The 27,662-nt window shown below is 64.1% G+C and overlaps 3 protein-coding genes across 3 annotated transcripts; 2 read left to right on the top strand and 1 right to left on the bottom strand.

Moving 5' to 3' along the window:
• Positions 1–6,257: 6,257 nt before the first annotated feature.
• LOC128809030 (uncharacterized) lies at positions 6,258–9,618 on the bottom strand. The gene is made up of 6 exons (XM_053980723.1): positions 9,420–9,618; positions 8,705–9,118; positions 8,130–8,554; positions 7,985–8,035; positions 7,311–7,677; positions 6,258–6,914 (listed from the first exon to the last, which is right to left on the bottom strand). The coding sequence occupies exons 1-6, from the start codon at positions 9,616–9,618 to the stop codon at positions 6,442–6,444; spliced, it is 1,929 nt and encodes a 642-aa protein (XP_053836698.1). The 3' UTR covers positions 6,258–6,441.
• Positions 9,619–14,848: 5,230 nt separating this feature from the next.
• Positions 14,849–18,313, top strand: LOC128809029 (uncharacterized). Its single transcript, XM_053980722.1, has 6 exons — positions 14,849–15,866; positions 16,017–16,238; positions 16,338–16,441; positions 16,536–16,586; positions 16,894–17,260; positions 17,657–18,313. Exons 1-6 carry the CDS (start codon positions 14,849–14,851, stop codon positions 18,127–18,129), a joined length of 2,235 nt encoding a protein of 744 aa, XP_053836697.1. The 3' UTR covers positions 18,130–18,313.
• A 1,894-nt stretch (positions 18,314–20,207) lies between these two features.
• LOC128809028 (uncharacterized) lies at positions 20,208–23,672 on the top strand. The gene is made up of 6 exons (XM_053980721.1): positions 20,208–21,225; positions 21,376–21,597; positions 21,697–21,800; positions 21,895–21,945; positions 22,253–22,619; positions 23,016–23,672. The coding sequence occupies exons 1-6, from the start codon at positions 20,208–20,210 to the stop codon at positions 23,486–23,488; spliced, it is 2,235 nt and encodes a 744-aa protein (XP_053836696.1). The 3' UTR covers positions 23,489–23,672.
• Positions 23,673–27,662: the final 3,990 nt, after the last annotated feature.

Here is a 27,662-nt window from a genome sequence, read left to right as displayed (position 1 = left end):
AGCTTCCTTTTCCATCCTCTTTCCCAGAGAAGATGCCTGTCCAGGCAAGCCAGCCTTCTGCCTCGCCTGCTTGGCTTCCCACATTTGGGCATCGCTTGCTCCTGTGCCCTTCGGAGGTGATGTTTCCAAAGCGACCAGCACTGATGGACCCCAGTACCTTCAAAAACATTTTCCCCGGGGACCTTGCTTGCAGTTCCCTGAGCAGCCTGAAGTCTGCTCTCCTCGTGCTCCGAGCTGAGGCTTTGATGGCCCTTTTCCTCTTGTCAGAGCTTTGAGGCTCCGTTTATTTGTGGTCGCTGTGGCCAAGACGGCCGCCAATCCCAGCTTGGCCCAGGGCAGGTGGGGCTCAGACGGCGGCCTGGCTCTAGGGGGGCTCAGCCGGAGAGTCCTGAGCTGTGGGGGCCTCCTCCCTTACTGGGAGGAGGCTCCCCAGGGAGGAAGAAGGCTCTGGCATGAGCCACGAGGCCTGGTGTGGCTGCCTCGGGAAGGGAAAGAAAGAGGAAGAGCTCATCGGGGCTCAGCTTGAAAAGACGTTCTGCTGCTTCTGGTTCTTCTTGGAGAGGAGACGTCTCTGTCCCTGAAACCCGACGACCCTTGGAATGCACACACGGACCCGTGTGTCACTTCAGGAGACGCCAAGAAGCCCTGCCACTTTGAAAGGGCAGCTGTTGTTTCACTGTTGCAATTCTTGGCTCGGTAAAGCGCCTCCTCCCCACACTACAGGCTGAGCTTAGAGACACAAAAGTACCACCCTGGAGGAAAGGCATGGAAAGCTTGACCAAGGCTGAAGGCAGCACTCCGATTACCCCTTTCCCCAAGAGGTTTCTTTAGCTGAAGTTGCTGACAAGGACCAGACTTGACACACCGCAATGGGTTTGTGGTTTTATTTTTTGGGTCCTCCGTCCTGCGTGGGACTCGGTAAGTGGGTGCTGCAGAGGCTCCGGCAAGGCATCAAAAACGCCTGCCCTGCACCCAAGGGTGGCGCAAGATCTCCTCCAGCTCTGGCCTGTCCTCAGGGTGCTTGGCCAAACACCACTGGATCAGATGTCGGCACTCTGGGGAGAGAAGCCAGAAAGCGCCGGTCACTGGCAGAAGTCTCCTGCCCAGCTGCCCCCGTCGCCTGCAGGGCCCGGGCCGCGCCGCGTGTGCTCAGGGCTGCGCCGGCCTCCCGACCGACTCTGCCCTGCGCGGGAGAGCGGCACGGCGGGGCACGGCCGCCTCCTTCGGCCGCCCGTGCCGCGCTGACCCCCTCGGCACGGGCCCCCTCCTGCGGCCGGCCCTTGAGGGCAGAACGACGTCCCGCGGAGCTGCGTGAGGGCCGCGCCGGGCTGCGCGCCGCCCTCTGCCAAAGCCCGCCTTCTTGAGGCCGGGTACCAACCTGGAGAGACCTGCTGCCAGAAGAAGAGCTGCCCCAGCACGATGTCATGGTCGTCCCTGAAGGGGAGGCTCCCGCAGACCATGACGTACAGCAGCACGCCCAGGGACCAGACGGTCGCCCCATGGCCGTGGTAGCAGCCAAGGCAGATCCACTCGGGCGGGCTGTACGCGTGCGTTCCTGGGGGAGACAGGCGGCGCTGTCCAGGCGCAGGCTGCAGCCTTCCAGAGCCTGGCGCCAGCCTCCTGGCTGAGGCAGGGGCTGCACCCGCGGCCACAGCTTCCCCCCCGAGGCCACCCCGCGTCCCCCAGCCAGCTGGCCAAAGGCAAGAAACCATTCTGCAAGGCAAAGAAGGCCAGCGGAGCAGCCCAGGCCCTTGTGGGCCTGCTGAGCCCAGGGGCCGGGAGCTGGCTTTTGCCGCCCCCCTCTGTCGGCAGGGCCGGCAGCCGGCTCCTGGGGCACGGCATCTGCCCCGTGCCAAAGGGCAGCCGGCTGAAGGTCGCAGCCCGCGGCCCAGGAGGGAACGGGGCCCTGCAGTGCCTGGCACCGAGAGCCGGACCCAGGCCATGGGCTCACCGGCAAACCGCGTGAAGGCCTGCTCCTGGAGGAAGGTGCCGCAACCGAAGTCGATGAGCTTCAGGTCGCCACTCTCCGGGGCCACGAGGAGGTTCTCCGGCTTGATGTCCCGGTGCAGGACGCCGCAGGCGGTGCAGTGCCGCACGGCCTCCAGCACCTGGTAGAAAAGCCAGCGCGCCATCTCCTCGCACAGGAACTCGTGCTCCTGCAGGAACTGCAGGAGATCCTGCGATGCCTCCGGACGCTCCATCACCAGCACAAAGCTGTCAGGCAGCTCAAACCAGTCGAGGAGCTGGATGATGTTGTGGCAGTCAGAGCCCACCTTCTCCATGAGCACGATCTCCATGGGCACGCAGGTGCCGTCGGGCTGTGAGGAGGAGAAAATCAGTGCCCCCAGCGGGCCTGGTGCTGCCCTGAGGCTGCGCCGCGCCCTGCCTGGGATGCCCCAGTGCCCCCTTGCGCAGCCTCCCTGGTGCTTGGGCTTCCTCCCGCCCAGGGGATGCTTGGGGGTGCCCCCTGCCCGGCCCCACCGCTGGCGTTTGGCATGCCCAGGCCCGCGATGCCGCGGCTCCCACGCTGCCCCCGCCCTCCGCCGCCTCCCACTCCCAATCGGCGCCCCGGGACTCTCCCTGCCCGCCCCGCACCGCTCTGTCCCGCTGGCCCCGCTCACTCACCAGCTCGACCCACTGCAGGACGCTCTCCCGGGCCACACGTTTGATGGCCACCTGCAAGCCATCGAGAGAGGAGGGCTGAGATCCAGCCCTGCCTCTCCCCACCGCTGCCCCTCCTCCCACGCCCGGCCATGTCGCGGCCACTCACCGGGCTCCCATCGGAGAGGCGGATGCCTGAGAAAACGGTGCCGAAGCCACCGCTGCCCAGCTGCGGGCCCAGCTGGTACAGCTCCTGCAGCTGCTTCTTTTGCCCTGCGGCCAAGAGCGAGCCATCAGCCTTGCGCCCAGGAACCCCCCGCAAGCGCCCGCCAGGGAAGCGGGCCTGGCCACCCCGGGCCACCTTGCTCTCACCTGCTTCCTGCTGCGCGCCGGGCAGTGGCCGCCGCCCGGCGGCCGACGGGCCGGCGAGCGGCAGAGCTGGGCCAGGGCCGCGCGCACAGGCGGCTGCAGGAGCCCCAGTGCAGCGGGGCAGGGCGGCACCGTCGCTGTCCCCGGCCTCATGGGCTGGACTCTGCTCTTGACGAGGGCCGGGGCTACAGCCCGAGGCTTCGCACAGGGGCGTCCCAGGAGCAGCTGCAAAGCAGACGGGCCTTTTTCAAGCCGTGCCATCAGAGGCACTGGAAACAGCCAGCGACTAGGCTGCTCTCAGGGGCCCTGGCCTGGCCTGGCCGCGCCCCTCAAGAGCCCCGGGGGAGCCTCAGACAGCTCCTCGGGAGATCTCACCTGCTATTAGAAAGCCCTTCCTGGCAGTCGAGGGCTGTCTTGGGGCAGCTTCCTGGAGATGGAGGAACCTCCTTGGTGTCTGGAGGCTCATCTCCACCACCAGGCTCGGGCTGTCGCCAGCTGGCACAACCGGCACAGCGTCCTGGCCGCTGTGGGATGACCACTGCCGGCTCCAGGACGCTTGCTGCTCCACCAGCTGCTCCTGAGACGGCTCCCCTGCATCGGGCTGGGCTCCCATTTGGACTTCTGGGCTTTCCCCTGCCACGTCAATGGTCAGGATTGGGCCCGTGTTGTTGAAGTCCGTGAGTCCAAGGGAGCTGGGAGACCTGTCCACGGGCTCTGCACCTTCTGCAGGCTGACAGGTCTCACTGAGCCTCTGCGAGGGGTGGAGGCTGTCAGAGATTGCAGAGGCTCCTGGCAGGATGCAGGGGCTCTGACAGCCTGAGGTTCCTGCATGGATGGCGGCTCCCCCCTGCTGTGCCATCCTTGCAGGCCTTGAGGCTCTCCCAGGGATGGAGAATCTTGCTGGGAGCAGCCTCTTGAAGGGATGGAGGCTTCTGGAGGAGCTGGACAAGCCACAGCAGGGCAGGTGGCCTCGCTGCAGCAGCTCCTCCAGTTCTTTCCACAACGCCTGCCACATCCCAGAGTAGAGCGGCGCCTGTGTCCCGTTGCCATCCCAGAGCAGCAGCATCAGTTCCTGCAGCTCCTGGGCCACTGCCACGCAGGGGCCGCAGCTGCAGGGGCTGCCCAGGGGGCTCGCGGGAGCACGTGGCCGCTTGCGAGGAGTCGCCCGAGGCCTGGGGAACCTGGGAGCCGCAAGGGCTCCTCGCGTCCTCCGTGAGCCTCTGGGCCGGGACCCGGGGCGCTTGCTCCTCTTCGCTGTCCTCTTCGCTGCCGCTCTCCGCCAGCTCCATGGTTGCCAGTGGCCAAAGGCCCACCAGACAGCCACAGCGGCCAGCAGCAGGACAAGCGCAGTCATCAGGACTCCACCGTCACCCATGGCTCCGGCACGTCCCATCGCGACTGCACTGGCAGCTGCGGGCGCTGGCCCGTCTTATATAGCGCCGGCCCGGTGATGTCACAGTGCTGCGGCCAGCACAGCCCTGGGACGTCACAGCCCTGCCTGACGCCAGCGCTCAGCCCCTTTGTGGCATCACAGCCCAGCCCGCCTCAGGGATCAGCAGAACCGGCAAATGGCTGAAGGTGGACATGGCCAGGGAAGGAAGAATGGGAGCTCAGCCTGTTGCAAGGAATCCTTCCCTGGAGACAGCGGCGCATCAGGAAGAGTGCTGCTGCCAGCAGCGTCAAGCCCACGGCTCCCAGGACGTTTCAGCGTTACCAGCTGGAAACACCCGTACTCTGTGCCTGAGAAGATCCTCCAGAGACAAAGGGAGCTGCAGTTCCTCTGTCTCTGGGGAGCTCTCCTGAACTGGCTGTCGAGGGCACCAAGAGTTTCTTGTTAGCAGCTCACTGACTTCTGCTGCGCCTCTGCTCGAAATAAATCGGGATTCGCCGAGGAGCGCTCATTGTGCTCCCACTGCTCTGCCTTGGACTGGGATTCGCTTTCTTTCTTCCCAATAGCTGGCACGTGTTGGGTTTGGATGGGAATGCTGTGCATCAAACAGGGGTGGTTTGGTTTCTGCTGAGCAGGGCTTGCCCTCTTCAAGGACTTTGCAGTGTCCCTTGGTACGCCAGTGCAGTGTTTTCCACTGGGAAGGGAGGGATGAGCGTTGAAGACAGAGGCACCTTAAACCAAAGAATGCACCTTAAACAGCTTTGCCGCGTCTCTGTCCTTGTTTGCGAGGTGACCATCCACATCCTGGAAGGGGACAATGTTATTTCTACAATGGTTTTTCTTTCCACTAATGTATTTAAAACCCCTCTTTTTATTGTGCCCCACATTTCTGGCCACCTTCATCTCCACCACACCAGCTTTCGCCACACCAAATTTCTCCCTACAGTGGCTAGAAGCATCTGCGTATTCTTCTCCTGACCTGGATTCCACGGGGCACACAGCTTCCTTTTCCATCCTCTTTCCCAGAGAAGATGCCTGTCCAGGCAAGCCAGCCTTCTGCCTCGCCTGCTTGGCTTCCCACATTTGGGCATCGCCTGCTCCTGTGCCCTTCGGAGGTGATGTTTCCAAAGCGACCAGCACTGATGGACCCCAGTACCTTCAAAAACATTTTCCCCGGGGACCTTGCTTGCAGTTCCCTGAGCAGCCTGAAGTCTGCTCTCCTCGTGCTCCGAGCTGAGGCTTTGATGGCCCTTTTCCTCTTGTCAGAGCTTTGAGGCTCCGTTTATTTGTGGTCGCTGTGGCCAAGACGGCCGCCAATCCCAGCTTGGCCCAGGGCAGGTGGGGCTCAGACGGCGGCCTGGCTCTAGGGGGGCTCAGCCGGAGAGTCCTGAGCTGTGGGGGCCTCCTCCCTTACTGGGAGGAGGCTCCCCAGGGAGGAAGAAGGCTCTGGCATGAGCCACGAGGCCTGGTGTGGCTGCCTCGGGAAGGGAAAGAAAGAGGAAGAGCTCATCGGGGCTCAGCTTGAAAAGACGTTCTGCTGCTTCTGGTTCTTCTTGGAGAGGAGACGTCTCTGTCCCTGAAACCCGACGACCCTTGGAATGCACACACGGACCCGTGTGTCACTTCAGGAGACACCAAGAAGCCCTGCCACTTTGAAAGGGCAGCTGTTGTTTCACTGTTGCAATTCTTGGCTCGGTAAAGCGCCTCCTCCCCACACTACAGGCTGAGCTTAGAGACACAAAAGTACCACCCTGGAGGAAAGGCATGGAAAGCTTGACCAAGGCTGAAGGCAGCACTCCGATTACCCCTTTCCCCAAGAGGTTTCTTTAGCTGAAGTTGCTGACAAGGACCAGACTTGACACACCGCAATGGGTTTGTGGTTTTATTTTTTGGGTCCTCCGTCCTGCGTGGGACTCGGTAAGTGGGTGCTGCAGAGGCTCCGGCAAGGCATCAAAAACGCCTGCCCTGCACCCAAGGGTGGCGCAAGATCTCCTCCAGCTCTGGCCTGTCCTCAGGGTGCTTGGCCAAACACCACTGGATCAGATGTCGGCACTCTGGGGAGAGAAGCCAGAAAGCGCCGGTCACTGGCAGAAGTCTCCTGCCCAGCTGCCCCCGTCGCCTGCAGGGCCCGGGCCGCGCCGCGTGTGCTCAGGGCTGCGCCGGCCTCCCGACCGACTCTGCCCTGCGCGGGAGAGCGGCACGGCGGGGCACGGCCGCCTCCTTCGGCCGCCCGTGCCGCGCTGACCCCCTCGGCACGGGCCCCCTCCTGCGGCCGGCCCTTGAGGGCAGAACGACGTCCCGCGGAGCTGCGTGAGGGCCGCGCCGGGCTGCGCGCCGCCCTCTGCCAAAGCCCGCCTTCTTGAGGCCGGGTACCAACCTGGAGAGACCTGCTGCCAGAAGAAGAGCTGCCCCAGCACGATGTCATGGTCGTCCCTGAAGGGGAGGCTCCCGCAGACCATGACGTACAGCAGCACGCCCAGGGACCAGACGGTCGCCCCATGGCCGTGGTAGCAGCCAAGGCAGATCCACTCGGGCGGGCTGTACGCGTGCGTTCCTAGGGGAGACAGGCGGCGCTGTCCAGGCGCAGGCTGCAGCCTTCCAGAGCCTGGCGCCAGCCTCCTGGCTGAGGCAGGGGCTGCACCCGCAGCCACAGCTTCCCCCCCGAGGCCACCCCGCGTCCCCCAGCCAGCTGGCCAAAGGCAAGAAACCATTCTGCAAGGCAAAGAAGGCCAGCGGAGCAGCCCAGGCCCTTGTGGGCCTGCTGAGCCCAGGGGCCGGGAGCTGGCTTTTGCCGCCCCCCTCTGTCGGCAGGGCCGGCAGCCGGCTCCTGGGGCACGGCATCTGCCCCGTGCCAAAGGGCAGCCGGCTGAAGGTCGCAGCCCGCGGCCCAGGAGGGAACGGGGCCCTGCAGTGCCTGGCACCGAGAGCCGGACCCAGGCCATGGGCTCACCGGCAAACCGCGTGAAGGCCTGCTCCTGGAGGAAGGTGCCGCAACCGAAGTCGATGAGCTTCAGGTCGCCACTCTCCGGGGCCACGAGGAGGTTCTCCGGCTTGATGTCCCGGTGCAGGACGCCGCAGGCGGTGCAGTGCCGCACGGCCTCCAGCACCTGGTAGAAAAGCCAGCGCGCCATCTCCTCGCACAGGAACTCGTGCTCCTGCAGGAACTGCAGGAGATCCTGCGATGCCTCCGGACGCTCCATCACCAGCACAAAGCTGTCAGGCAGCTCAAACCAGTCGAGGAGCTGGATGATGTTGTGGCAGTCAGAGCCCACCTTCTCCATGAGCACGATCTCCATGGGCACGCAGGTGCCGTCGGGCTGTGAGGAGGAGAAAATCAGTGCCCCCAGCGGGCCTGGTGCTGCCCTGAGGCTGCGCCGCGCCCTGCCTGGGATGCCCCAGTGCCCCCTTGCGCAGCCTCCCTGGTGCTTGGGCTTCCTCCCGCCCAGGGGATGCTTGGGGGTGCCCCCTGCCCGGCCCCACCGCTGGCGTTTGGCATGCCCAGGCCCGCGATGCCGCGGCTCCCACGCTGCCCCCGCCGTCCGCCGCCTCCCACTCCCAATCGGCGCCCCGGGACTCTCCCTGCCCGCCCCGCACCGCTCTGTCCCGCTGGCCCCGCTCACTCACCAGCTCGACCCACTGCAGGACGCTCTCCCGGGCCACACGTTTGATGGCCACCTGCAAGCCATCGAGAGAGGAGGGCTGAGATCCAGCCCTGCCTCTCCCCACCGCTGCCCCTCCTCCCACGCCCGGCCATGTCGCGGCCACTCACCGGGCTCCCATCGGAGAGGCGGATGCCCGAGAAAACGGTGCCGAAGCCACCGCTGCCCAGCTGCGGGCCCAGCTGGTACAGCTCCTGCAGCTGCTTCTTTTGCCCTGCGGCCAAGAGCGAGCCATCAGCCTTGCGCCCAGGAACCCCCCGCAAGCGCCCGCCAGGGAAGCGGGCCTGGCCACCCCGGGCCACCTTGCTCTCACCTGCTTCCTGCTGCGCGCCGGGCAGTGGCCGCCGCCCGGCGGCCGACGGGCCGGCGAGCGGCAGAGCTGGGCCAGGGCCGCGCGCACAGGCGGCTGCAGGAGCCCCAGTGCAGCGGGGCAGGGCGGCACCGTCGCTGTCCCCGGCCTCATGGGCTGGACTCTGCTCTTGACGAGGGCCGGGGCTACAGCCCGAGGCTTCGCACAGGGGCGTCCCAGGAGCAGCTGCAAAGCAGACGGGCCTTTTTCAAGCCGTGCCATCAGAGGCACTGGAAACAGCCAGCGACTAGGCTGCTCTCAGGGGCCCTGGCCTGGCCTGGCCGCGCCCCTCAAGAGCCCCGGGGGAGCCTCAGACAGCTCCTCGGGAGATCTCACCTGCTATTAGAAAGCCCTTCCTGGCAGTCGAGGGCTGTCTTGGGGCAGCTTCCTGGAGATGGAGGAACCTCCTTGGTGTCTGGAGGCTCATCTCCACCACCAGGCTCGGGCTGTCGCCAGCTGGCACAACCGGCACAGCGTCCTGGCCGCTGTGGGATGACCACTGCCGGCTCCAGGACGCTTGCTGCTCCACCAGCTGCTCCTGAGACGGCTCCCCTGCATCGGGCTGGGCTCCCATTTGGACTTCTGGGCTTTCCCCTGCCACGTCAATGGTCAGGATTGGGCCCGTGTTGTTGAAGTCCGTGAGTCCAAGGGAGCTGGGAGACCTGTCCACGGGCTCTGCACCTTCTGCAGGCTGACAGGTCTCACTGAGCCTCTGCGAGGGGTGGAGGCTGTCAGAGATTGCAGAGGCTCCTGGCAGGATGCAGGGGCTCTGACAGCCTGAGGTTCCTGCATGGATGGCGGCTCCCCCCTGCTGTGCCATCCTTGCAGGCCTTGAGGCTCTCCCAGGGATGGAGAATCTTGCTGGGAGCAGCCTCTTGAAGGGATGGAGGCTTCTGGAGGAGCTGGACAAGCCACAGCAGGGCAGGTGGCCTCGCTGCAGCAGCTCCTCCAGTTCTTTCCACAACGCCTGCCACATCCCAGAGTAGAGCGGCGCCTGTGTCCTGTTGCCATCCCAGAGCAGCAGCATCAGTTCCTGCAGCTCCTGGGCCACTGCCACGCAGGGGCCGCAGCTGCAGGGGCTGCCCAGGGGGCTCGCGGGAGCACGTGGCCGCTTGCGAGGAGTCGCCCGAGGCCTGGGGAACCTGGGAGCCGCAAGGGCTCCTCGCGTCCTCCGTGAGCCTCTGGGCCGGGACCCGGGGCGCTTGCTCCTCTTCGCTGTCCTCTTCGCTGCCGCTCTCCGCCAGCTCCATGGTTGCCAGTGGCCAAAGGCCCACCAGACAGCCACAGCGGCCAGCAGCAGGACAAGCGCAGTCATCAGGACTCCACCGTCACCCATGGCTCCGGCACGTCCCATCGCGACTGCACTGGCAGCTGCGGGCGCTGGCCCGTCTTATATAGCGCCGGCCCGGTGATGTCACAGTGCTGCGGCCAGCACAGCCCTGGGACGTCACAGCCCTGCCTGACGCCAGCGCTCAGCCCCTTTGTGGCATCACAGCCCAGCCCGCCTCAGGGATCAGCAGAACCGGCAAATGGCTGAAGGTGGACATGGCCAGGGAAGGAAGAATGGGAGCTCAGCCTGTTGCAAGGAATCCTTCCCTGGAGACAGCGGCGCATCAGGAAGAGTGCTGCTGCCAGCAGCGTCAAGCCCACGGCTCCCAGGACGTTTCAGCGTTACCAGCTGGAAACACCCGTACTCTGTGCCTGAGAAGATCCTCCAGAGACAAAGGGAGCTGCAGTTCCTCTGTCTCTGGGGAGCTCTCCTGAACTGGCTGTCGAGGGCACCAAGAGTTTCTTGTTAGCAGCTCACTGACTTCTGCTGCGCCTCTGCTCGAAATAAATCGGGATTCGCCGAGGAGCGCTCATTGTGCTCCCACTGCTCTGCCTTGGACTGGGATTCGCTTTCTTTCTTCCCAATAGCTGGCACGTGTTGGGTTTGGATGGGAATGCTGTGCATCAAACAGGGGTGGTTTGGTTTCTGCTGAGCAGGGCTTGCCCTCTTCAAGGACTTTGCAGTGTCCCTTGGTACGCCAGTGCAGTGTTTTCCACTGGGAAGGGAGGGATGAGCGTTGAAGACAGAGGCACCTTAAACCAAAGAATGCACCTTAAACAGCTTTGCCGCGTCTCTGTCCTTGTTTGCGAGGTGACCATCCACATCCTGGAAGGGGACAATGTTATTTCTACAATGGTTTTTCTTTCCACTAATGTATTTAAAACCCCTCTTTTTATTGTGCCCCACATTTCTGGCCACCTTCATCTCCACCACACCAGCTTTCGCCACACCAAATTTCTCCCTACAGTGGCTAGAAGCATCTGCGTATTCTTCTCCTGACCTGGATTCCACGGGGCACACAGCTTCCTTTTCCATCCTCTTTCCCAGAGAAGATGCCTGTCCAGGCAAGCCAGCCTTCTGCCTCGCCTGCTTGGCTTCCCACATTTGGGCATCGCCTGCTCCTGTGCCCTTCGGAGGTGATGTTTCCAAAGCGACCAGCACTGATGGACCCCAGTACCTTCAAAAACATTTTCCCCGGGGACCTTGCTTGCAGTTCCCTGAGCAGCCTGAAGTCTGCTCTCCTCGTGCTCCGAGCTGAGGCTTTGATGGCCCTTTTCCTCTTGTCAGAGCTTTGAGGCTCCGTTTATTTGTGGTCGCTGTGGCCAAGACGGCCGCCAATCCCAGCTTGGCCCAGGGCAGGTGGGGCTCAGACGGCGGCCTGGCTCTAGGGGGGCTCAGCCGGAGAGTCCTGAGCTGTGGGGGCCTCCTCCCTTACTGGGAGGAGGCTCCCCAGGGAGGAAGAAGGCTCTGGCATGAGCCACGAGGCCTGGTGTGGCTGCCTCGGGAAGGGAAAGAAAGAGGAAGAGCTCATCGGGGCTCAGCTTGAAAAGACGTTCTGCTGCTTCTGGTTCTTCTTGGAGAGGAGACGTCTCTGTCCCTGAAACCCGACGACCCTTGGAATGCACACACGGACCCGTGTGTCACTTCAGGAGACACCAAGAAGCCCTGCCACTTTGAAAGGGCAGCTGTTGTTTCACTGTTGCAATTCTTGGCTCGGTAAAGCGCCTCCTCCCCACACTACAGGCTGAGCTTAGAGACACAAAAGTACCACCCTGGAGGAAAGGCATGGAAAGCTTGACCAAGGCTGAAGGCAGCACTCCGATTACCCCTTTCCCCAAGAGGTTTCTTTAGCTGAAGTTGCTGACAAGGACCAGACTTGACACACCGCAATGGGTTTGTGGTTTTATTTTTTGGGTCCTCCGTCCTGCGTGGGACTCGGTAAGTGGGTGCTGCAGAGGCTCCGGCAAGGCATCAAAAACGCCTGCCCTGCACCCAAGGGTGGCGCAAGATCTCCTCCAGCTCTGGCCTGTCCTCAGGGTGCTTGGCCAAACACCACTGGATCAGATGTCGGCACTCTGGGGAGAGAAGCCAGAAAGCGCCGGTCACTGGCAGAAGTCTCCTGCCCAGCTGCCCCCGTCGCCTGCAGGGCCCGGGCCGCGCCGCGTGTGCTCAGGGCTGCGCCGGCCTCCCGACCGACTCTGCCCTGCGCGGGAGAGCGGCACGGCGGGGCACGGCCGCCTCCTTCGGCCGCCCGTGCCGCGCTGACCCCCTCGGCACGGGCCCCCTCCTGCGGCCGGCCCTTGAGGGCAGAACGACGTCCCGCGGAGCTGCGTGAGGGCCGCGCCGGGCTGCGCGCCGCCCTCTGCCAAAGCCCGCCTTCTTGAGGCCGGGTACCAACCTGGAGAGACCTGCTGCCAGAAGAAGAGCTGCCCCAGCACGATGTCATGGTCGTCCCTGAAGGGGAGGCTCCCGCAGACCATGACGTACAGCAGCACGCCCAGGGACCAGACGGTCGCCCCATGGCCGTGGTAGCAGCCAAGGCAGATCCACTCGGGCGGGCTGTACGCGTGCGTTCCTGGGGGAGACAGGCGGCGCTGTCCAGGCGCAGGCTGCAGCCTTCCAGAGCCTGGCGCCAGCCTCCTGGCTGAGGCAGGGGCTGCACCCGCGGCCACAGCTTCCCCCCCGAGGCCACCCCGCGTCCCCCAGCCAGCTGGCCAAAGGCAAGAAACCATTCTGCAAGGCAAAGAAGGCCAGCGGAGCAGCCCAGGCCCTTGTGGGCCTGCTGAGCCCAGGGGCCGGGAGCTGGCTTTTGCCGCCCCCCTCTGTCGGCAGGGCCGGCAGCCGGCTCCTGGGGCACGGCATCTGCCCCGTGCCAAAGGGCAGCCGGCTGAAGGTCGCAGCCCGCGGCCCAGGAGACTTTTTAGAGTGTCCAGCCCTGTTCCCACGGGAAGGGTCCTTGGCAGCACCCATGGGAATAACCAACCTTTCTGGGGGGCTGGGTGTAGCATCCCATGAACTCTCTGCTCTCAACCAATTCCCAAGTCCTTTGCCCTGGCAATGGCCATGACTAACTACCATAGAGTAGTACTTCTGGGGGTAAAAGACAGACTCCCCCATGGACTTCCCCTGGTTTGTCCTTTCCCTGCTCCTCATTGGCTGGATACCCCTGGTGATTACGCCCTTTCCCCTGGACACCAATCCTGTCTGCCCAGCCCTTAGCTCCACCCCCCACCCCTTCCCCTACTTAAACTGCCTGCAAAACGGGGTGGTCCTCTTCCTTGCCGGTTCCCTTCAGCTTCATGTGACTTACCTCACTGGAATAAAAACTTGCAAAAAGAGCCTTTCTTGCCTCTCTTGCTGAGCCAGCTGTAGGGAGTGTTGAGTGAGGGTCAGACTGCGTTGCCTGAATTTTAACACAACCTGCTTTTTCTACATGAGAGGCTTGTTGGGAACAGATTATAGGCAGCAGCACCCACCATCTAACCCACACATTTTGAATTGGGGGCACTGATGAGGGAAGGGCTGTGGCTGGGGCCCTGAAACATGGCTCCTGCTGTGTGCCAGGGACTTTCTGCCTGCTGAGTGGGGGAACACCTTCTCTGAGCTCAACTCCACACTACACACCCACAGCCTGTTCCAGAGAGCATCCGCCACAGACACGTCCCTCGCTGCTGTACCTTGGTGAGGGGCCATGTGGCTCATGCCAGAGCCTTCTTCCTCCCTGGGGAGCCTCCTCCCAGTAAGGGAGGAGGCCCCCACAGCTCAGGACTCTCCGGCTGAGCCCCCCTAGAGCCAGGCCGCCGTCTGAGCCCCACCTGCCCTGGGCCAAGCTGGGATTGGCGGCCGTCTTGGCCACAGCGACCACAAATAAACGGAGCCTCAAAGCTCTGACAAGAGGAAAAGGGCCATCAAAGCCTCAGCTCGGAGCACGAGGAGAGCAGACTTCAGGCTGCTCAGGGAACTGCAAGCAAGGTCCCCGGGGAAAATGTTTTTGAAGGTACTGGGCTCCATCAGTGCTGGTCGCTTTGGAAACATCACCTCCGAAGGGCACAGGAGCAAGCGATGCCCAAATGTGGGAAGCCAAGCAGGCGAGGCAGAAGGCTGGCTTGCCTGGACAGGCATCTTCTCTGGGAAAGAGGATGGAAAAGGAAGCTGTGTGCCCCGTGGAATCCAGGTCAGGAGAAGAATACGCAGATGCTTCTAGCCACTGTAGGGAGAAATTTGGTGTGGCGAAAGCTGGTGTGGTGGAGATGAAGGTGGCCAGAAATGTGGGGCACAATAAAAAGAGGGGTTTTAAATACATTAGTGGAAAGAAAAACCATTGTAGAAATAACATTGTCCCCTTCCAGGATGTGGATGGTCACCTCGCAAACAAGGACAGAGACGCGGCAAAGCTGTTTAAGGTGCATTCTTTGGTTTAAGGTGCCTCTGTCTTCAACGCTCATCCCTCCCTTCCCAGTGGAAAACACTGCACTGGCGTACCAAGGGACACTGCAAAGTCCTTGAAGAGGGCAAGCCCTGCTCAGCAGAAACCAAACCACCCCTGTTTGATGCACAGCATTCCCATCCAAACCCAACACGTGCCAGCTATTGGGAAGAAAGAAAGCGAATCCCAGTCCAAGGCAGAGCAGTGGGAGCACAATGAGCGCTCCTCGGCGAATCCCGATTTATTTCGAGCAGAGGCGCAGCAGAAGTCAGTGAGCTGCTAACAAGAAACTCTTGGTGCCCTCGACAGCCAGTTCAGGAGAGCTCCCCAGAGACAGAGGAACTGCAGCTCCCTTTGTCTCTGGAGGATCTTCTCAGGCACAGAGTACGGGTGTTTCCAGCTGGTAACGCTGAAACGTCCTGGGAGCCGTGGGCTTGACGCTGCTGGCAGCAGCACTCTTCCTGATGCGCCGCTGTCTCCAGGGAAGGATTCCTTGCAACAGGCTGAGCTCCCATTCTTCCTTCCCTGGCCATGTCCACCTTCAGCCATTTGCCGGTTCTGCTGATCCCTGAGGCGGGCTGGGCTGTGATGCCACAAAGGGGCTGAGCGCTGGCGTCAGGCAGGGCTGTGACGTCCCAGGGCTGTGCTGGCCGCAGCACTGTGACATCACCGGGCCGGCGCTATATAAGACGGGCCAGCGCCCGCAGCTGCCAGTGCAGTCGCGATGGGACGTGCCGGAGCCATGGGTGACGGTGGAGTCCTGATGACTGCGCTTGTCCTGCTGCTGGCCGCTGTGGCTGTCTGGTGGGCCTTTGGCCACTGGCAACCATGGAGCTGGCGGAGAGCGGCAGCGAAGAGGACAGCGAAGAGGAGCAAGCGCCCCGGGTCCCGGCCCAGAGGCTCACGGAGGACGCGAGGAGCCCTTGCGGCTCCCAGGTTCCCCAGGCCTCGGGCGACTCCTCGCAAGCGGCCACGTGCTCCCGCGAGCCCCCTGGGCAGCCCCTGCAGCTGCGGCCCCTGCGTGGCAGTGGCCCAGGAGCTGCAGGAACTGATGCTGCTGCTCTGGGATGGCAACGGGACACAGGCGCCGCTCTACTCTGGGATGTGGCAGGCGTTGTGGAAAGAACTGGAGGAGCTGCTGCAGCGAGGCCACCTGCCCTGCTGTGGCTTGTCCAGCTCCTCCAGAAGCCTCCATCCCTTCAAGAGGCTGCTCCCAGCAAGATTCTCCATCCCTGGGAGAGCCTCAAGGCCTGCAAGGATGGCACAGCAGGGGGGAGCCGCCATCCATGCAGGAACCTCAGGCTGTCAGAGCCCCTGCATCCTGCCAGGAGCCTCTGCAATCTCTGACAGCCTCCACCCCTCGCAGAGGCTCAGTGAGACCTGTCAGCCTGCAGAAGGTGCAGAGCCCGTGGACAGGTCTCCCAGCTCCCTTGGACTCACGGACTTCAACAACACGGGCCCAATCCTGACCATTGACGTGGCAGGGGAAAGCCCAGAAGTCCAAATGGGAGCCCAGCCCGATGCAGGGGAGCCGTCTCAGGAGCAGCTGGTGGAGCAGCAAGCGTCCTGGAGCCGGCAGTGGTCATCCCACAGCGGCCAGGACGCTGTGCCGGTTGTGCCAGCTGGCGACAGCCCGAGCCTGGTGGTGGAGATGAGCCTCCAGACACCAAGGAGGTTCCTCCATCTCCAGGAAGCTGCCCCAAGACAGCCCTCGACTGCCAGGAAGGGCTTTCTAATAGCAGGTGAGATCTCCCGAGGAGCTGTCTGAGGCTCCCCCGGGGCTCTTGAGGGGCGCGGCCAGGCCAGGCCAGGGCCCCTGAGAGCAGCCTAGTCGCTGGCTGTTTCCAGTGCCTCTGATGGCACGGCTTGAAAAAGGCCCGTCTGCTTTGCAGCTGCTCCTGGGACGCCCCTGTGCGAAGCCTCGGGCTGTAGCCCCGGCCCTCGTCAAGAGCAGAGTCCAGCCCATGAGGCCGGGGACAGCGACGGTGCCGCCCTGCCCCGCTGCACTGGGGCTCCTGCAGCCGCCTGTGCGCGCGGCCCTGGCCCAGCTCTGCCGCTCGCCGGCCCGTCGGCCGCCGGGCGGCGGCCACTGCCCGGCGCGCAGCAGGAAGCAGGTGAGAGCAAGGTGGCCCGGGGTGGCCAGGCCCGCTTCCCTGGCGGGCGCTTGCGGGGGCTTCCTGGGCGCAAGGCTGATGGCTCGCTCTTGGCCGCAGGGCAAAAGAAGCAGCTGCAGGAGCTGTACCAGCTGGGCCCGCAGCTGGGCAGCGGTGGCTTCGGCACCGTTTTCTCGGGCATCCGCCTCTCCGATGGGAGCCCGGTGAGTGGCCGCGACATGGCCGGGCGTGGGAGGAGGGGCAGCGGTGGGGAGAGGCAGGGCTGGATCTCAGCCCTCCTCTCTCGATGGCTTGCAGGTGGCCATCAAACGTGTGGCCCGGGAGAGCGTCCTGCAGTGGGTCGAGCTGGTGAGGGAGCGGGGCCAGCGGGACAGAGCGGTGCGGGGCGGGCAGGGAGAGTCCCGGGGCGCCGATTGGGAGTGGGAGGCGGCGGACGGCGGGGGCAGCGTGGGAGCCGCGGCATCGCGGGCCTGGGCATGCCAAACGCCAGCGGTGGGGCCGGGCAGGGGGCACCCCCAAGCATCCCCTGGGCGGGAGGAAGCCCAAGCACCAGGGAGGCTGCGCAAGGGGGCACTGGGGCATCCCAGGCAGGGCGCGGCGCAGCCTCAGGGCAGCACCAGGCCCGCTGGGGGCACTGATTTTCTCCTCCTCACAGCCCGACGGCACCTGCGTGCCCATGGAGATCGTGCTCATGGAGAAGGTGGGCTCTGACTGCCACAACATCATCCAGCTCCTCGACTGGTTTGAGCTGCCTGACAGCTTTGTGCTGGTGATGGAGCGTCCGGAGGCATCGCAGGATCTCCTGCAGTTCCTGCAGGAGCACGAGTTCCTGTGCGAGGAGATGGCGCGCTGGCTTTTCTACCAGGTGCTGGAGGCCGTGCGGCACTGCACCGCCTGCGGCGTCCTGCACCGGGACATCAAGCCGGAGAACCTCCTCGTGGCCCCGGAGAGTGGCGACCTGAAGCTCATCGACTTCGGTTGCGGCACCTTCCTCCAGGAGCAGGCCTTCACGCGGTTTGCCGGTGAGCCCATGGCCTGGGTCCGGCTCTCGGTGCCAGGCACTGCAGGGCCCCGTTCCCTCCTGGGCCGCGGGCTGCGACCTTCAGCCGGCTGCCCTTTGGCACGGGGCAGATGCCGTGCCCCAGGAGCCGGCTGCCGGCCCTGCCGACAGAGGGGGGCGGCAAAAGCCAGCTCCCGGCCCCTGGGCTCAGCAGGCCCACAAGGGCCTGGGCTGCTCCGCTGGCCTTCTTTGCCTTGCAGAATGGTTTCTTGCCTTTGGCCAGCTGGCTGGGGGACGCGGGGTGGCCTCGGGGGGGAAGCTGTGGCTGCGGGTGCAGCCCCTGCCTCAGCCAGGAGGCTGGTGCCAGGCTCTGGAAGGCTGCAGCCTGCGCCTGGACAGCGCCGCCTGTCTCCCCTAGGAACGCACGCGTACAGCCCGCCCGAGTGGATCTGCCTTGGCTGCTACCACGGCCATGGGGCGACCGTCTGGTCCCTGGGCGTGCTGCTGTACGTCATGGTCTGCGGGAGCCTCCCCTTCAGGGACGACCATGACATCGTGCTGGGGCAGCTCTTCTTCTGGCAGCAGGTCTCTCCAGGTTGGTACCCGGCCTCAAGAAGGCGGGCTTTGGCAGAGGGCGGCGCGCAGCCCGGCGCGGCCCTCACGCAGCTCCGCGGGACGTCGTTCTGCCCTCAAGGGCCGGCCGCAGGAGGGGGCCCGTGCCGAGGGGGTCAGCGCGGCACGGGCGGCCGAAGGAGGCGGCCGTGCCCCGCCGTGCCGCTCTCCCGCGCAGGGCAGAGTCGGTCGGGAGGCCGGCGCAGCCCTGAGCACACGCGGCGCGGCCCGGGCCCTGCAGGCGACGGGGGCAGCTGGGCAGGAGACTTCTGCCAGTGACCGGCGCTTTCTGGCTTCTCTCCCCAGAGTGCCGACATCTGATCCAGTGGTGTTTGGCCAAGCACCCTGAGGACAGGCCAGAGCTGGAGGAGATCTTGCGCCACCCTTGGGTGCAGGGCAGGCGTTTTTGATGCCTTGCCGGAGCCTCTGCAGCACCCACTTACCGAGTCCCACGCAGGACGGAGGACCCAAAAAATAAAACCACAAACCCATTGCGGTGTGTCAAGTCTGGTCCTTGTCAGCAACTTCAGCTAAAGAAACCTCTTGGGGAAAGGGGTAATCGGAGTGCTGCCTTCAGCCTTGGTCAAGCTTTCCATGCCTTTCCTCCAGGGTGGTACTTTTGTGTCTCTAAGCTCAGCCTGTAGTGTGGGGAGGAGGCGCTTTACCGAGCCAAGAATTGCAACAGTGAAACAACAGCTGCCCTTTCAAAGTGGCAGGGCTTCTTGGTGTCTCCTGAAGTGACACACGGGTCCGTGTGTGCATTCCAAGGGTCGTCGGGTTTCAGGGACAGAGACGTCTCCTCTCCAAGAAGAACCAGAAGCAGCAGAACGTCTTTTCAAGCTGAGCCCCGATGAGCTCTTCCTCTTTCTTTCCCTTCCCGAGGCAGCCACACCAGGCCTCGTGGCTCATGCCAGAGCCTTCTTCCTCCCTGGGGAGCCTCCTCCCAGTAAGGGAGGAGGCCCCCACAGCTCAGGACTCTCCGGCTGAGCCCCCCTAGAGCCAGGCCGCCGTCTGAGCCCCACCTGCCCTGGGCCAAGCTGGGATTGGCGGCCGTCTTGGCCACAGCGACCACAAATAAACGGAGCCTCAAAGCTCTGACAAGAGGAAAAGGGCCATCAAAGCCTCAGCTCGGAGCACGAGGAGAGCAGACTTCAGGCTGCTCAGGGAACTGCAAGCAAGGTCCCCGGGGAAAATGTTTTTGAAGGTACTGGGGTCCATCAGTGCTGGTCGCTTTGGAAACATCACCTCCGAAGGGCACAGGAGCAGGCGATGCCCAAATGTGGGAAGCCAAGCAGGCGAGGCAGAAGGCTGGCTTGCCTGGACAGGCATCTTCTCTGGGAAAGAGGATGGAAAAGGAAGCTGTGTGCCCCGTGGAATCCAGGTCAGGAGAAGAATACGCAGATGCTTCTAGCCACTGTAGGGAGAAATTTGGTGTGGCGAAAGCTGGTGTGGTGGAGATGAAGGTGGCCAGAAATGTGGGGCACAATATAAAGAGGGGTTTTAAATACATTAGTGGAAAGAAAAACCATTGTAGAAATAACATTGTCCCCTTCCAGGATGTGGATGGTCACCTCGCAAACAAGGACAGAGACGCGGCAAAGCTGTTTAAGGTGCATTCTTTGGTTTAAGGTGCCTCTGTCTTCAACGCTCATCCCTCCCTTCCCAGTGGAAAACACTGCACTGGCGTACCAAGGGACACTGCAAAGTCCTTGAAGAGGGCAAGCCCTGCTCAGCAGAAACCAAACCACCCCTGTTTGATGCACAGCATTCCCATCCAAACCCAACACGTGCCAGCTATTGGGAAGAAAGAAAGCGAATCCCAGTCCAAGGCAGAGCAGTGGGAGCACAATGAGCGCTCCTCGGCGAATCCCAATTTATTTCGAGCAGAGGCGCAGCAGAAGTCAGTGAGCTGCTAACAAGAAACTCTTGGTGCCCTCGACAGCCAGTTCAGGAGAGCTCCCCAGAGACAGAGGAACTGCAGCTCCCTTTGTCTCTGGAGGATCTTCTCAGGCACAGAGTACGGGTGTTTCCAGCTGGTAACGCTGAAACGTCCTGGGAGCCGTGGGCTTGACGCTGCTGGCAGCAGCACTCTTCCTGATGCGCCGCTGTCTCCAGGGAAGGATTCCTTGCAACAGGCTGAGCTCCCATTCTTCCTTCCCTGGCCATGTCCACCTTCAGCCATTTGCCGGTTCTGCTGATCCCTGAGGCGGGCTGGGCTGTGATGCCACAAAGGGGCTGAGCGCTGGCGTCAGGCAGGGCTGTGACGTCCCAGGGCTGTGCTGGCCGCAGCACTGTGACATCACCGGGCCGGCGCTATATAAGACGGGCCAGCGCCCGCAGCTGCCAGTGCAGTCGCGATGGGACGTGCCGGAGCCATGGGTGACGGTGGAGTCCTGATGACTGCGCTTGTCCTGCTGCTGGCCGCTGTGGCTGTCTGGTGGGCCTTTGGCCACTGGCAACCATGGAGCTGGCGGAGAGCGGCAGCGAAGAGGACAGCGAAGAGGAGCAAGCGCCCCGGGTCCCGGCCCAGAGGCTCACGGAGGACGCGAGGAGCCCTTGCGGCTCCCAGGTTCCCCAGGCCTCGGGCGACTCCTCGCAAGCGGCCACGTGCTCCCGCGAGCCCCCTGGGCAGCCCCTGCAGCTGCGGCCCCTGCGTGGCAGTGGCCCAGGAGCTGCAGGAACTGATGCTGCTGCTCTGGGATGGCAACGGGACACAGGCGCCGCTCTACTCTGGGATGTGGCAGGCGTTGTGGAAAGAACTGGAGGAGCTGCTGCAGCGAGGCCACCTGCCCTGCTGTGGCTTGTCCAGCTCCTCCAGAAGCCTCCATCCCTTCAAGAGGCTGCTCCCAGCAAGATTCTCCATCCCTGGGAGAGCCTCAAGGCCTGCAAGGATGGCACAGCAGGGGGGAGCCGCCATCCATGCAGGAACCTCAGGCTGTCAGAGCCCCTGCATCCTGCCAGGAGCCTCTGCAATCTCTGACAGCCTCCACCCCTCGCAGAGGCTCAGTGAGACCTGTCAGCCTGCAGAAGGTGCAGAGCCCGTGGACAGGTCTCCCAGCTCCCTTGGACTCACGGACTTCAACAACACGGGCCCAATCCTGACCATTGACGTGGCAGGGGAAAGCCCAGAAGTCCAAATGGGAGCCCAGCCCGATGCAGGGGAGCCGTCTCAGGAGCAGCTGGTGGAGCAGCAAGCGTCCTGGAGCCGGCAGTGGTCATCCCACAGCGGCCAGGACGCTGTGCCGGTTGTGCCAGCTGGCGACAGCCCGAGCCTGGTGGTGGAGATGAGCCTCCAGACACCAAGGAGGTTCCTCCATCTCCAGGAAGCTGCCCCAAGACAGCCCTCGACTGCCAGGAAGGGCTTTCTAATAGCAGGTGAGATCTCCCGAGGAGCTGTCTGAGGCTCCCCCGGGGCTCTTGAGGGGCGCGGCCAGGCCAGGCCAGGGCCCCTGAGAGCAGCCTAGTCGCTGGCTGTTTCCAGTGCCTCTGATGGCACGGCTTGAAAAAGGCCCGTCTGCTTTGCAGCTGCTCCTGGGACGCCCCTGTGCGAAGCCTCGGGCTGTAGCCCCGGCCCTCGTCAAGAGCAGAGTCCAGCCCATGAGGCCGGGGACAGCGACGGTGCCGCCCTGCCCCGCTGCACTGGGGCTCCTGCAGCCGCCTGTGCGCGCGGCCCTGGCCCAGCTCTGCCGCTCGCCGGCCCGTCGGCCGCCGGGCGGCGGCCACTGCCCGGCGCGCAGCAGGAAGCAGGTGAGAGCAAGGTGGCCCGGGGTGGCCAGGCCCGCTTCCCTGGCGGGCGCTTGCGGGGGGTTCCTGGGCGCAAGGCTGATGGCTCGCTCTTGGCCGCAGGGCAAAAGAAGCAGCTGCAGGAGCTGTACCAGCTGGGCCCGCAGCTGGGCAGCGGTGGCTTCGGCACCGTTTTCTCGGGCATCCGCCTCTCCGATGGGAGCCCGGTGAGTGGCCGCGACATGGCCGGGCGTGGGAGGAGGGGCAGCGGTGGGGAGAGGCAGGGCTGGATCTCAGCCCTCCTCTCTCGATGGCTTGCAGGTGGCCATCAAACGTGTGGCCCGGGAGAGCGTCCTGCAGTGGGTCGAGCTGGTGAGTGAGCGGGGCCAGCGGGACAGAGCGGTGCGGGGCGGGCAGGGAGAGTCCCGGGGCGCCGATTGGGAGTGGGAGGCGGCGGAGGGCGGGGGCAGCGTGGGAGCCGCGGCATCGCGGGCCTGGGCATGCCAAACGCCAGCGGTGGGGCCGGGCAGGGGGCACCCCCAAGCATCCCCTGGGCGGGAGGAAGCCCAAGCACCAGGGAGGCTGCGCAAGGGGGCACTGGGGCATCCCAGGCAGGGCGCGGCGCAGCCTCAGGGCAGCACCAGGCCCGCTGGGGGCACTGATTTTCTCCTCCTCACAGCCCGACGGCACCTGCGTGCCCATGGAGATCGTGCTCATGGAGAAGGTGGGCTCTGACTGCCACAACATCATCCAGCTCCTCGACTGGTTTGAGCTGCCTGACAGCTTTGTGCTGGTGATGGAGCGTCCGGAGGCATCGCAGGATCTCCTGCAGTTCCTGCAGGAGCACGAGTTCCTGTGCGAGGAGATGGCGCGCTGGCTTTTCTACCAGGTGCTGGAGGCCGTGCGGCACTGCACCGCCTGCGGCGTCCTGCACCGGGACATCAAGCCGGAGAACCTCCTCGTGGCCCCGGAGAGTGGCGACCTGAAGCTCATCGACTTCGGTTGCGGCACCTTCCTCCAGGAGCAGGCCTTCACGCGGTTTGCCGGTGAGCCCATGGCCTGGGTCCGGCTCTCGGTGCCAGGCACTGCAGGGCCCCGTTCCCTCCTGGGCCGCGGGCTGCGACCTTCAGCCGGCTGCCCTTTGGCACGGGGCAGATGCCGTGCCCCAGGAGCCGGCTGCCGGCCCTGCCGACAGAGGGGGGCGGCAAAAGCCAGCTCCCGGCCCCTGGGCTCAGCAGGCCCACAAGGGCCTGGGCTGCTCCGCTGGCCTTCTTTGCCTTGCAGAATGGTTTCTTGCCTTTGGCCAGCTGGCTGGGGGACGCGGGGTGGCCTCGGGGGGGAAGCTGTGGCCGCGGGTGCAGCCCCTGCCTCAGCCAGGAGGCTGGCGCCAGGCTCTGGAAGGCTGCAGCCTGCGCCTGGACAGCGCCGCCTGTCTCCCCCAGGAACGCACGCGTACAGCCCGCCCGAGTGGATCTGCCTTGGCTGCTACCACGGCCATGGGGCGACCGTCTGGTCCCTGGGCGTGCTGCTGTACGTCATGGTCTGCGGGAGCCTCCCCTTCAGGGACGACCATGACATCGTGCTGGGGCAGCTCTTCTTCTGGCAGCAGGTCTCTCCAGGTTGGTACCCGGCCTCAAGAAGGCGGGCTTTGGCAGAGGGCGGCGCGCAGCCCGGCGCGGCCCTCACGCAGCTCCGCGGGACGTCGTTCTGCCCTCAAGGGCCGGCCGCAGGAGGGGGCCCGTGCCGAGGGGGTCAGCGCGGCACGGGCGGCCGAAGGAGGCGGCCGTGCCCCGCCGTGCCGCTCTCCCGCGCAGGGCAGAGTCGGTCGGGAGGCCGGCGCAGCCCTGAGCACACGCGGCGCGGCCCGGGCCCTGCAGGCGACGGGGGCAGCTGGGCAGGAGACTTCTGCCAGTGACCGGCGCTTTCTGGCTTCTCTCCCCAGAGTGCCGACATCTGATCCAGTGGTGTTTGGCCAAGCACCCTGAGGACAGGCCAGAGCTGGAGGAGATCTTGCGCCACCCTTGGGTGCAGGGCAGGCGTTTTTGATGCCTTGCCGGAGCCTCTGCAGCACCCACTTACCGAGTCCCACGCAGGACGGAGGACCCAAAAAATAAAACCACAAACCCATTGCGGTGTGTCAAGTCTGGTCCTTGTCAGCAACTTCAGCTAAAGAAACCTCTTGGGGAAAGGGGTAATCGGAGTGCTGCCTTCAGCCTTGGTCAAGCTTTCCATGCCTTTCCTCCAGGGTGGTACTTTTGTGTCTCTAAGCTCAGCCTGTAGTGTGGGGAGGAGGCGCTTTACCGAGCCAAGAATTGCAACAGTGAAACAACAGCTGCCCTTTCAAAGTGGCAGGGCTTCTTGGTGTCTCCTGAAGTGACACACGGGTCCGTGTGTGCATTCCAAGGGTCGTCGGGTTTCAGGGACAGAGACGTCTCCTCTCCAAGAAGAACCAGAAGCAGCAGAACGTCTTTTCAAGCTGAGCCCCGATGAGCTCTTCCTCTTTCTTTCCCTTCCCGAGGCAGCCACACCAGGCCTCGTGGCTCATGCCAGAGCCTTCTTCCTCCCTGGGGAGCCTCCTCCCAGTAAGGGAGGAGGCCCCCACAGCTCAGGACTCTCCGGCTGAGCCCCCCTAGAGCCAGGCCGCCGTCTGAGCCCCACCTGCCCTGGGCCAAGCTGGGATTGGCGGCCGTCTTGGCCACAGCGACCACAAATAAACGGAGCCTCAAAGCTCTGACAAGAGGAAAAGGGCCATCAAAGCCTCAGCTCGGAGCACGAGGAGAGCAGACTTCAGGCTGCTCAGGGAACTGCAAGCAAGGTCCCCGGGGAAAATGTTTTTGAAGGTACTGGGGTCCATCAGTGCTGGTCGCTTTGGAAACATCACCTCCGAAGGGCACAGGAGCAGGCGATGCCCAAATGTGGGAAGCCAAGCAGGCGAGGCAGAAGGCTGGCTTGCCTGGACAGGCATCTTCTCTGGGAAAGAGGATGGAAAAGGAAGCTGTGTGCCCCGTGGAATCCAGGTCAGGAGAAGAATACGCAGATGCTTCTAGCCACTGTAGGGAGAAATTTGGTGTGGCGAAAGCTGGTGTGGTGGAGATGAAGGTGGCCAGAAATGTGGGGCACAATAAAAAGAGGGGTTTTAAATACATTAGTGGAAAGAAAAACCATTGTAGAAATAACATTGTCCCCTTCCAGGATGTGGATGGTCACCTCGCAAACAAGGACAGAGACGCGGCAAAGCTGTTTAAGGTGCATTCTTTGGTTTAAGGTGCCTCTGTCTTCAACGCTCATCCCTCCCTTCCCAGTGGAAAACACTGCACTGGCGTACCAAGGGACACTGCAAAGTCCTTGAAGAGGGCAAGCCCTGCTCAGCAGAAACCAAACCACCCCTGTTTGATGCACAGCATTCCCATCCAAACCCAACACGTGCCAGCTATTGGGAAGAAAGAAAGCGAATCCCAGTCCAAGGCAGAGCAGTGGGAGCACAATGAGCGCTCCTCGGCGAATCCCGATTTATTTCGAGCAGAGGCGCAGCAGAAGTCAGTGAGCTGCTAACAAGAAACTCTTGGTGCCCTCGACAGCCAGTTCAGGAGAGCTCCCCAGAGACAGAGGAACTGCAGCTCCCTTTGTCTCTGGAGGATCTTCTCAGGCACAGAGTACGGGTGTTTCCAGCTGGTAACGCTGAAACGTCCTGGGAGCCGTGGGCTTGACGCTGCTGGCAGCAGCACTCTTCCTGATGCGCCGCTGTCTCCAGGGAAGGATTCCTTGCAACAGGCTGAGCTCCCATTCTTCCTTCCCTGGCCATGTCCACCTTCAGCCATTTGCCGGTTCTGCTGATCCCTGAGGCGGGCTGGGCTGTGATGCCACAAAGGGGCTGAGCGCTGGCGTCAGGCAGGGCTGTGACGTCCCAGGGCTGTGCTGGCCGCAGCACTGTGACATCACCGGGCCGGCGCTATATAAGACGGGCCAGCGCCCGCAGCTGCCAGTGCAGTCGCGATGGGACGTGCCGGAGCCATGGGTGACGGTGGAGTCCTGATGACTGCGCTTGTCCTGCTGCTGGCCGCTGTGGCTGTCTGGTGGGCCTTTGGCCACTGGCAACCATGGAGCTGGCGGAGAGCGGCAGCGAAGAGGACAGCGAAGAGGAGCAAGCGCCCCGGGTCCCGGCCCAGAGGCTCACGGAGGACGCGAGGAGCCCTTGCGGCTCCCAGGTTCCCCAGGCCTCGGGCGACTCCTCGCAAGCGGCCACGTGCTCCCGCGAGCCCCCTGGGCAGCCCCTGCAGCTGCGGCCCCTGCGTGGCAGTGGCCCAGGAGCTGCAGGAACTGATGCTGCTGCTCTGGGATGGCAACGGGACACAGGCGCCGCTCTACTCTGGGATGTGGCAGGCGTTGTGGAAAGAACTGGAGGAGCTGCTGCAGCGAGGCCACCTGCCCTGCTGTGGCTTGTCCAGCTCCTCCAGAAGCCTCCATCCCTTCAAGAGGCTGCTCCCAGCAAGATTCTCCATCCCTGGGAGAGCCTCAAGGCCTGCAAGGATGGCACAGCAGGGGGGAGCCGCCATCCATGCAGGAACCTCAGGCTGTCAGAGCCCCTGCATCCTGCCAGGAGCCTCTGCAATCTCTGACAGCCTCCACCCCTCGCAGAGGCTCAGTGAGACCTGTCAGCCTGCAGAAGGTGCAGAGCCCGTGGACAGGTCTCCCAGCTCCCTTGGACTCACGGACTTCAACAACACGGGCCCAATCCTGACCATTGACGTGGCAGGGGAAAGCCCAGAAGTCCAAATGGGAGCCCAGCCCGATGCAGGGGAGCCGTCTCAGGAGCAGCTGGTGGAGCAGCAAGCGTCCTGGAGCCGGCAGTGGTCATCCCACAGCGGCCAGGACGCTGTGCCGGTTGTGCCAGCTGGCGACAGCCCGAGCCTGGTGGTGGAGATGAGCCTCCAGACACCAAGGAGGTTCCTCCATCTCCAGGAAGCTGCCCCAAGACAGCCCTCGACTGCCAGGAAGGGCTTTCTAATAGCAGGTGAGATCTCCCGAGGAGCTGTCTGAGGCTCCCCCGGGGCTCTTGAGGGGCGCGGCCAGGCCAGGCCAGGGCCCCTGAGAGCAGCCTAGTCGCTGGCTGTTTCCAGTGCCTCTGATGGCACGGCTTGAAAAAGGCCCGTCTGCTTTGCAGCTGCTCCTGGGACGCCCCTGTGCGAAGCCTCGGGCTGTAGCCCCGGCCCTCGTCAAGAGCAGAGTCCAGCCCATGAGGCCGGGGACAGCGACGGTGCCGCCCTGCCCCGCTGCACTGGGGCTCCTGCAGCCGCCTGTGCGCGCGGCCCTGGCCCAGCTCTGCCGCTCGCCGGCCCGTCGGCCGCCGGGCGGCGGCCACTGCCCGGCGCGCAGCAGGAAGCAGGTGAGAGCAAGGTGGCCCGGGGTGGCCAGGCCCGCTTCCCTGGCGGGCGCTTGCGGGGGGTTCCTGGGCGCAAGGCTGATGGCTCGCTCTTGGCCGCAGGGCAAAAGAAGCAGCTGCAGGAGCTGTACCAGCTGGGCCCGCAGCTGGGCAGCGGTGGCTTCGGCACCGTTTTCTCGGGCATCCGCCTCTCCGATGGGAGCCCAGTGAGTGGCCGCGACATGGCCGGGCGTGGGAGGAGGGGCAGCGGTGGGGAGAGGCAGGGCTGGATCTCAGCCCTCCTCTCTCGATGGCTTGCAGGTGGCCATCAAACGTGTGGCCCGGGAGAGCGTCCTGCAGTGGGTCGAGCTGGTGAGTGAGCGGGGCCAGCGGGACAGAGCGGTGCGGGGCGGGCAGGGAGAGTCCCGGGGCGCCGATTGGGAGTGGGAGGCGGCGGACGGCGGGGGCAGCGTGGGAGCCGCGGCATTGCGGGCCTGGGCATGCCAAACGCCAGCGGTGGGGCCGGGCAGGGGGCACCCCCAAGCATCCCCTGGGCGGGAGGAAGCCCAAGCACCAGGGAGGCTGCGCAAGGGGGCACTGGGGCATCCCAGGCAGGGCGCGGCGCAGCCTCAGGGCAGCACCAGGCCCGCTGGGGGCACTGATTTTCTCCTCCTCACAGCCCGACGGCACCTGCGTGCCCATGGAGATCGTGCTCATGGAGAAGGTGGGC

This window comes from Vidua macroura, chromosome 6 (assembly GCF_024509145.1).
Source record: "Vidua macroura isolate BioBank_ID:100142 chromosome 6, ASM2450914v1, whole genome shotgun sequence".
Classification (NCBI taxonomy): domain Eukaryota; kingdom Metazoa; phylum Chordata; class Aves; order Passeriformes; family Viduidae; genus Vidua; species Vidua macroura.
The sequence above is the reverse complement of the archived record's forward strand: the minus strand, read 5'-3'. Positions and strand labels throughout refer to the sequence as shown.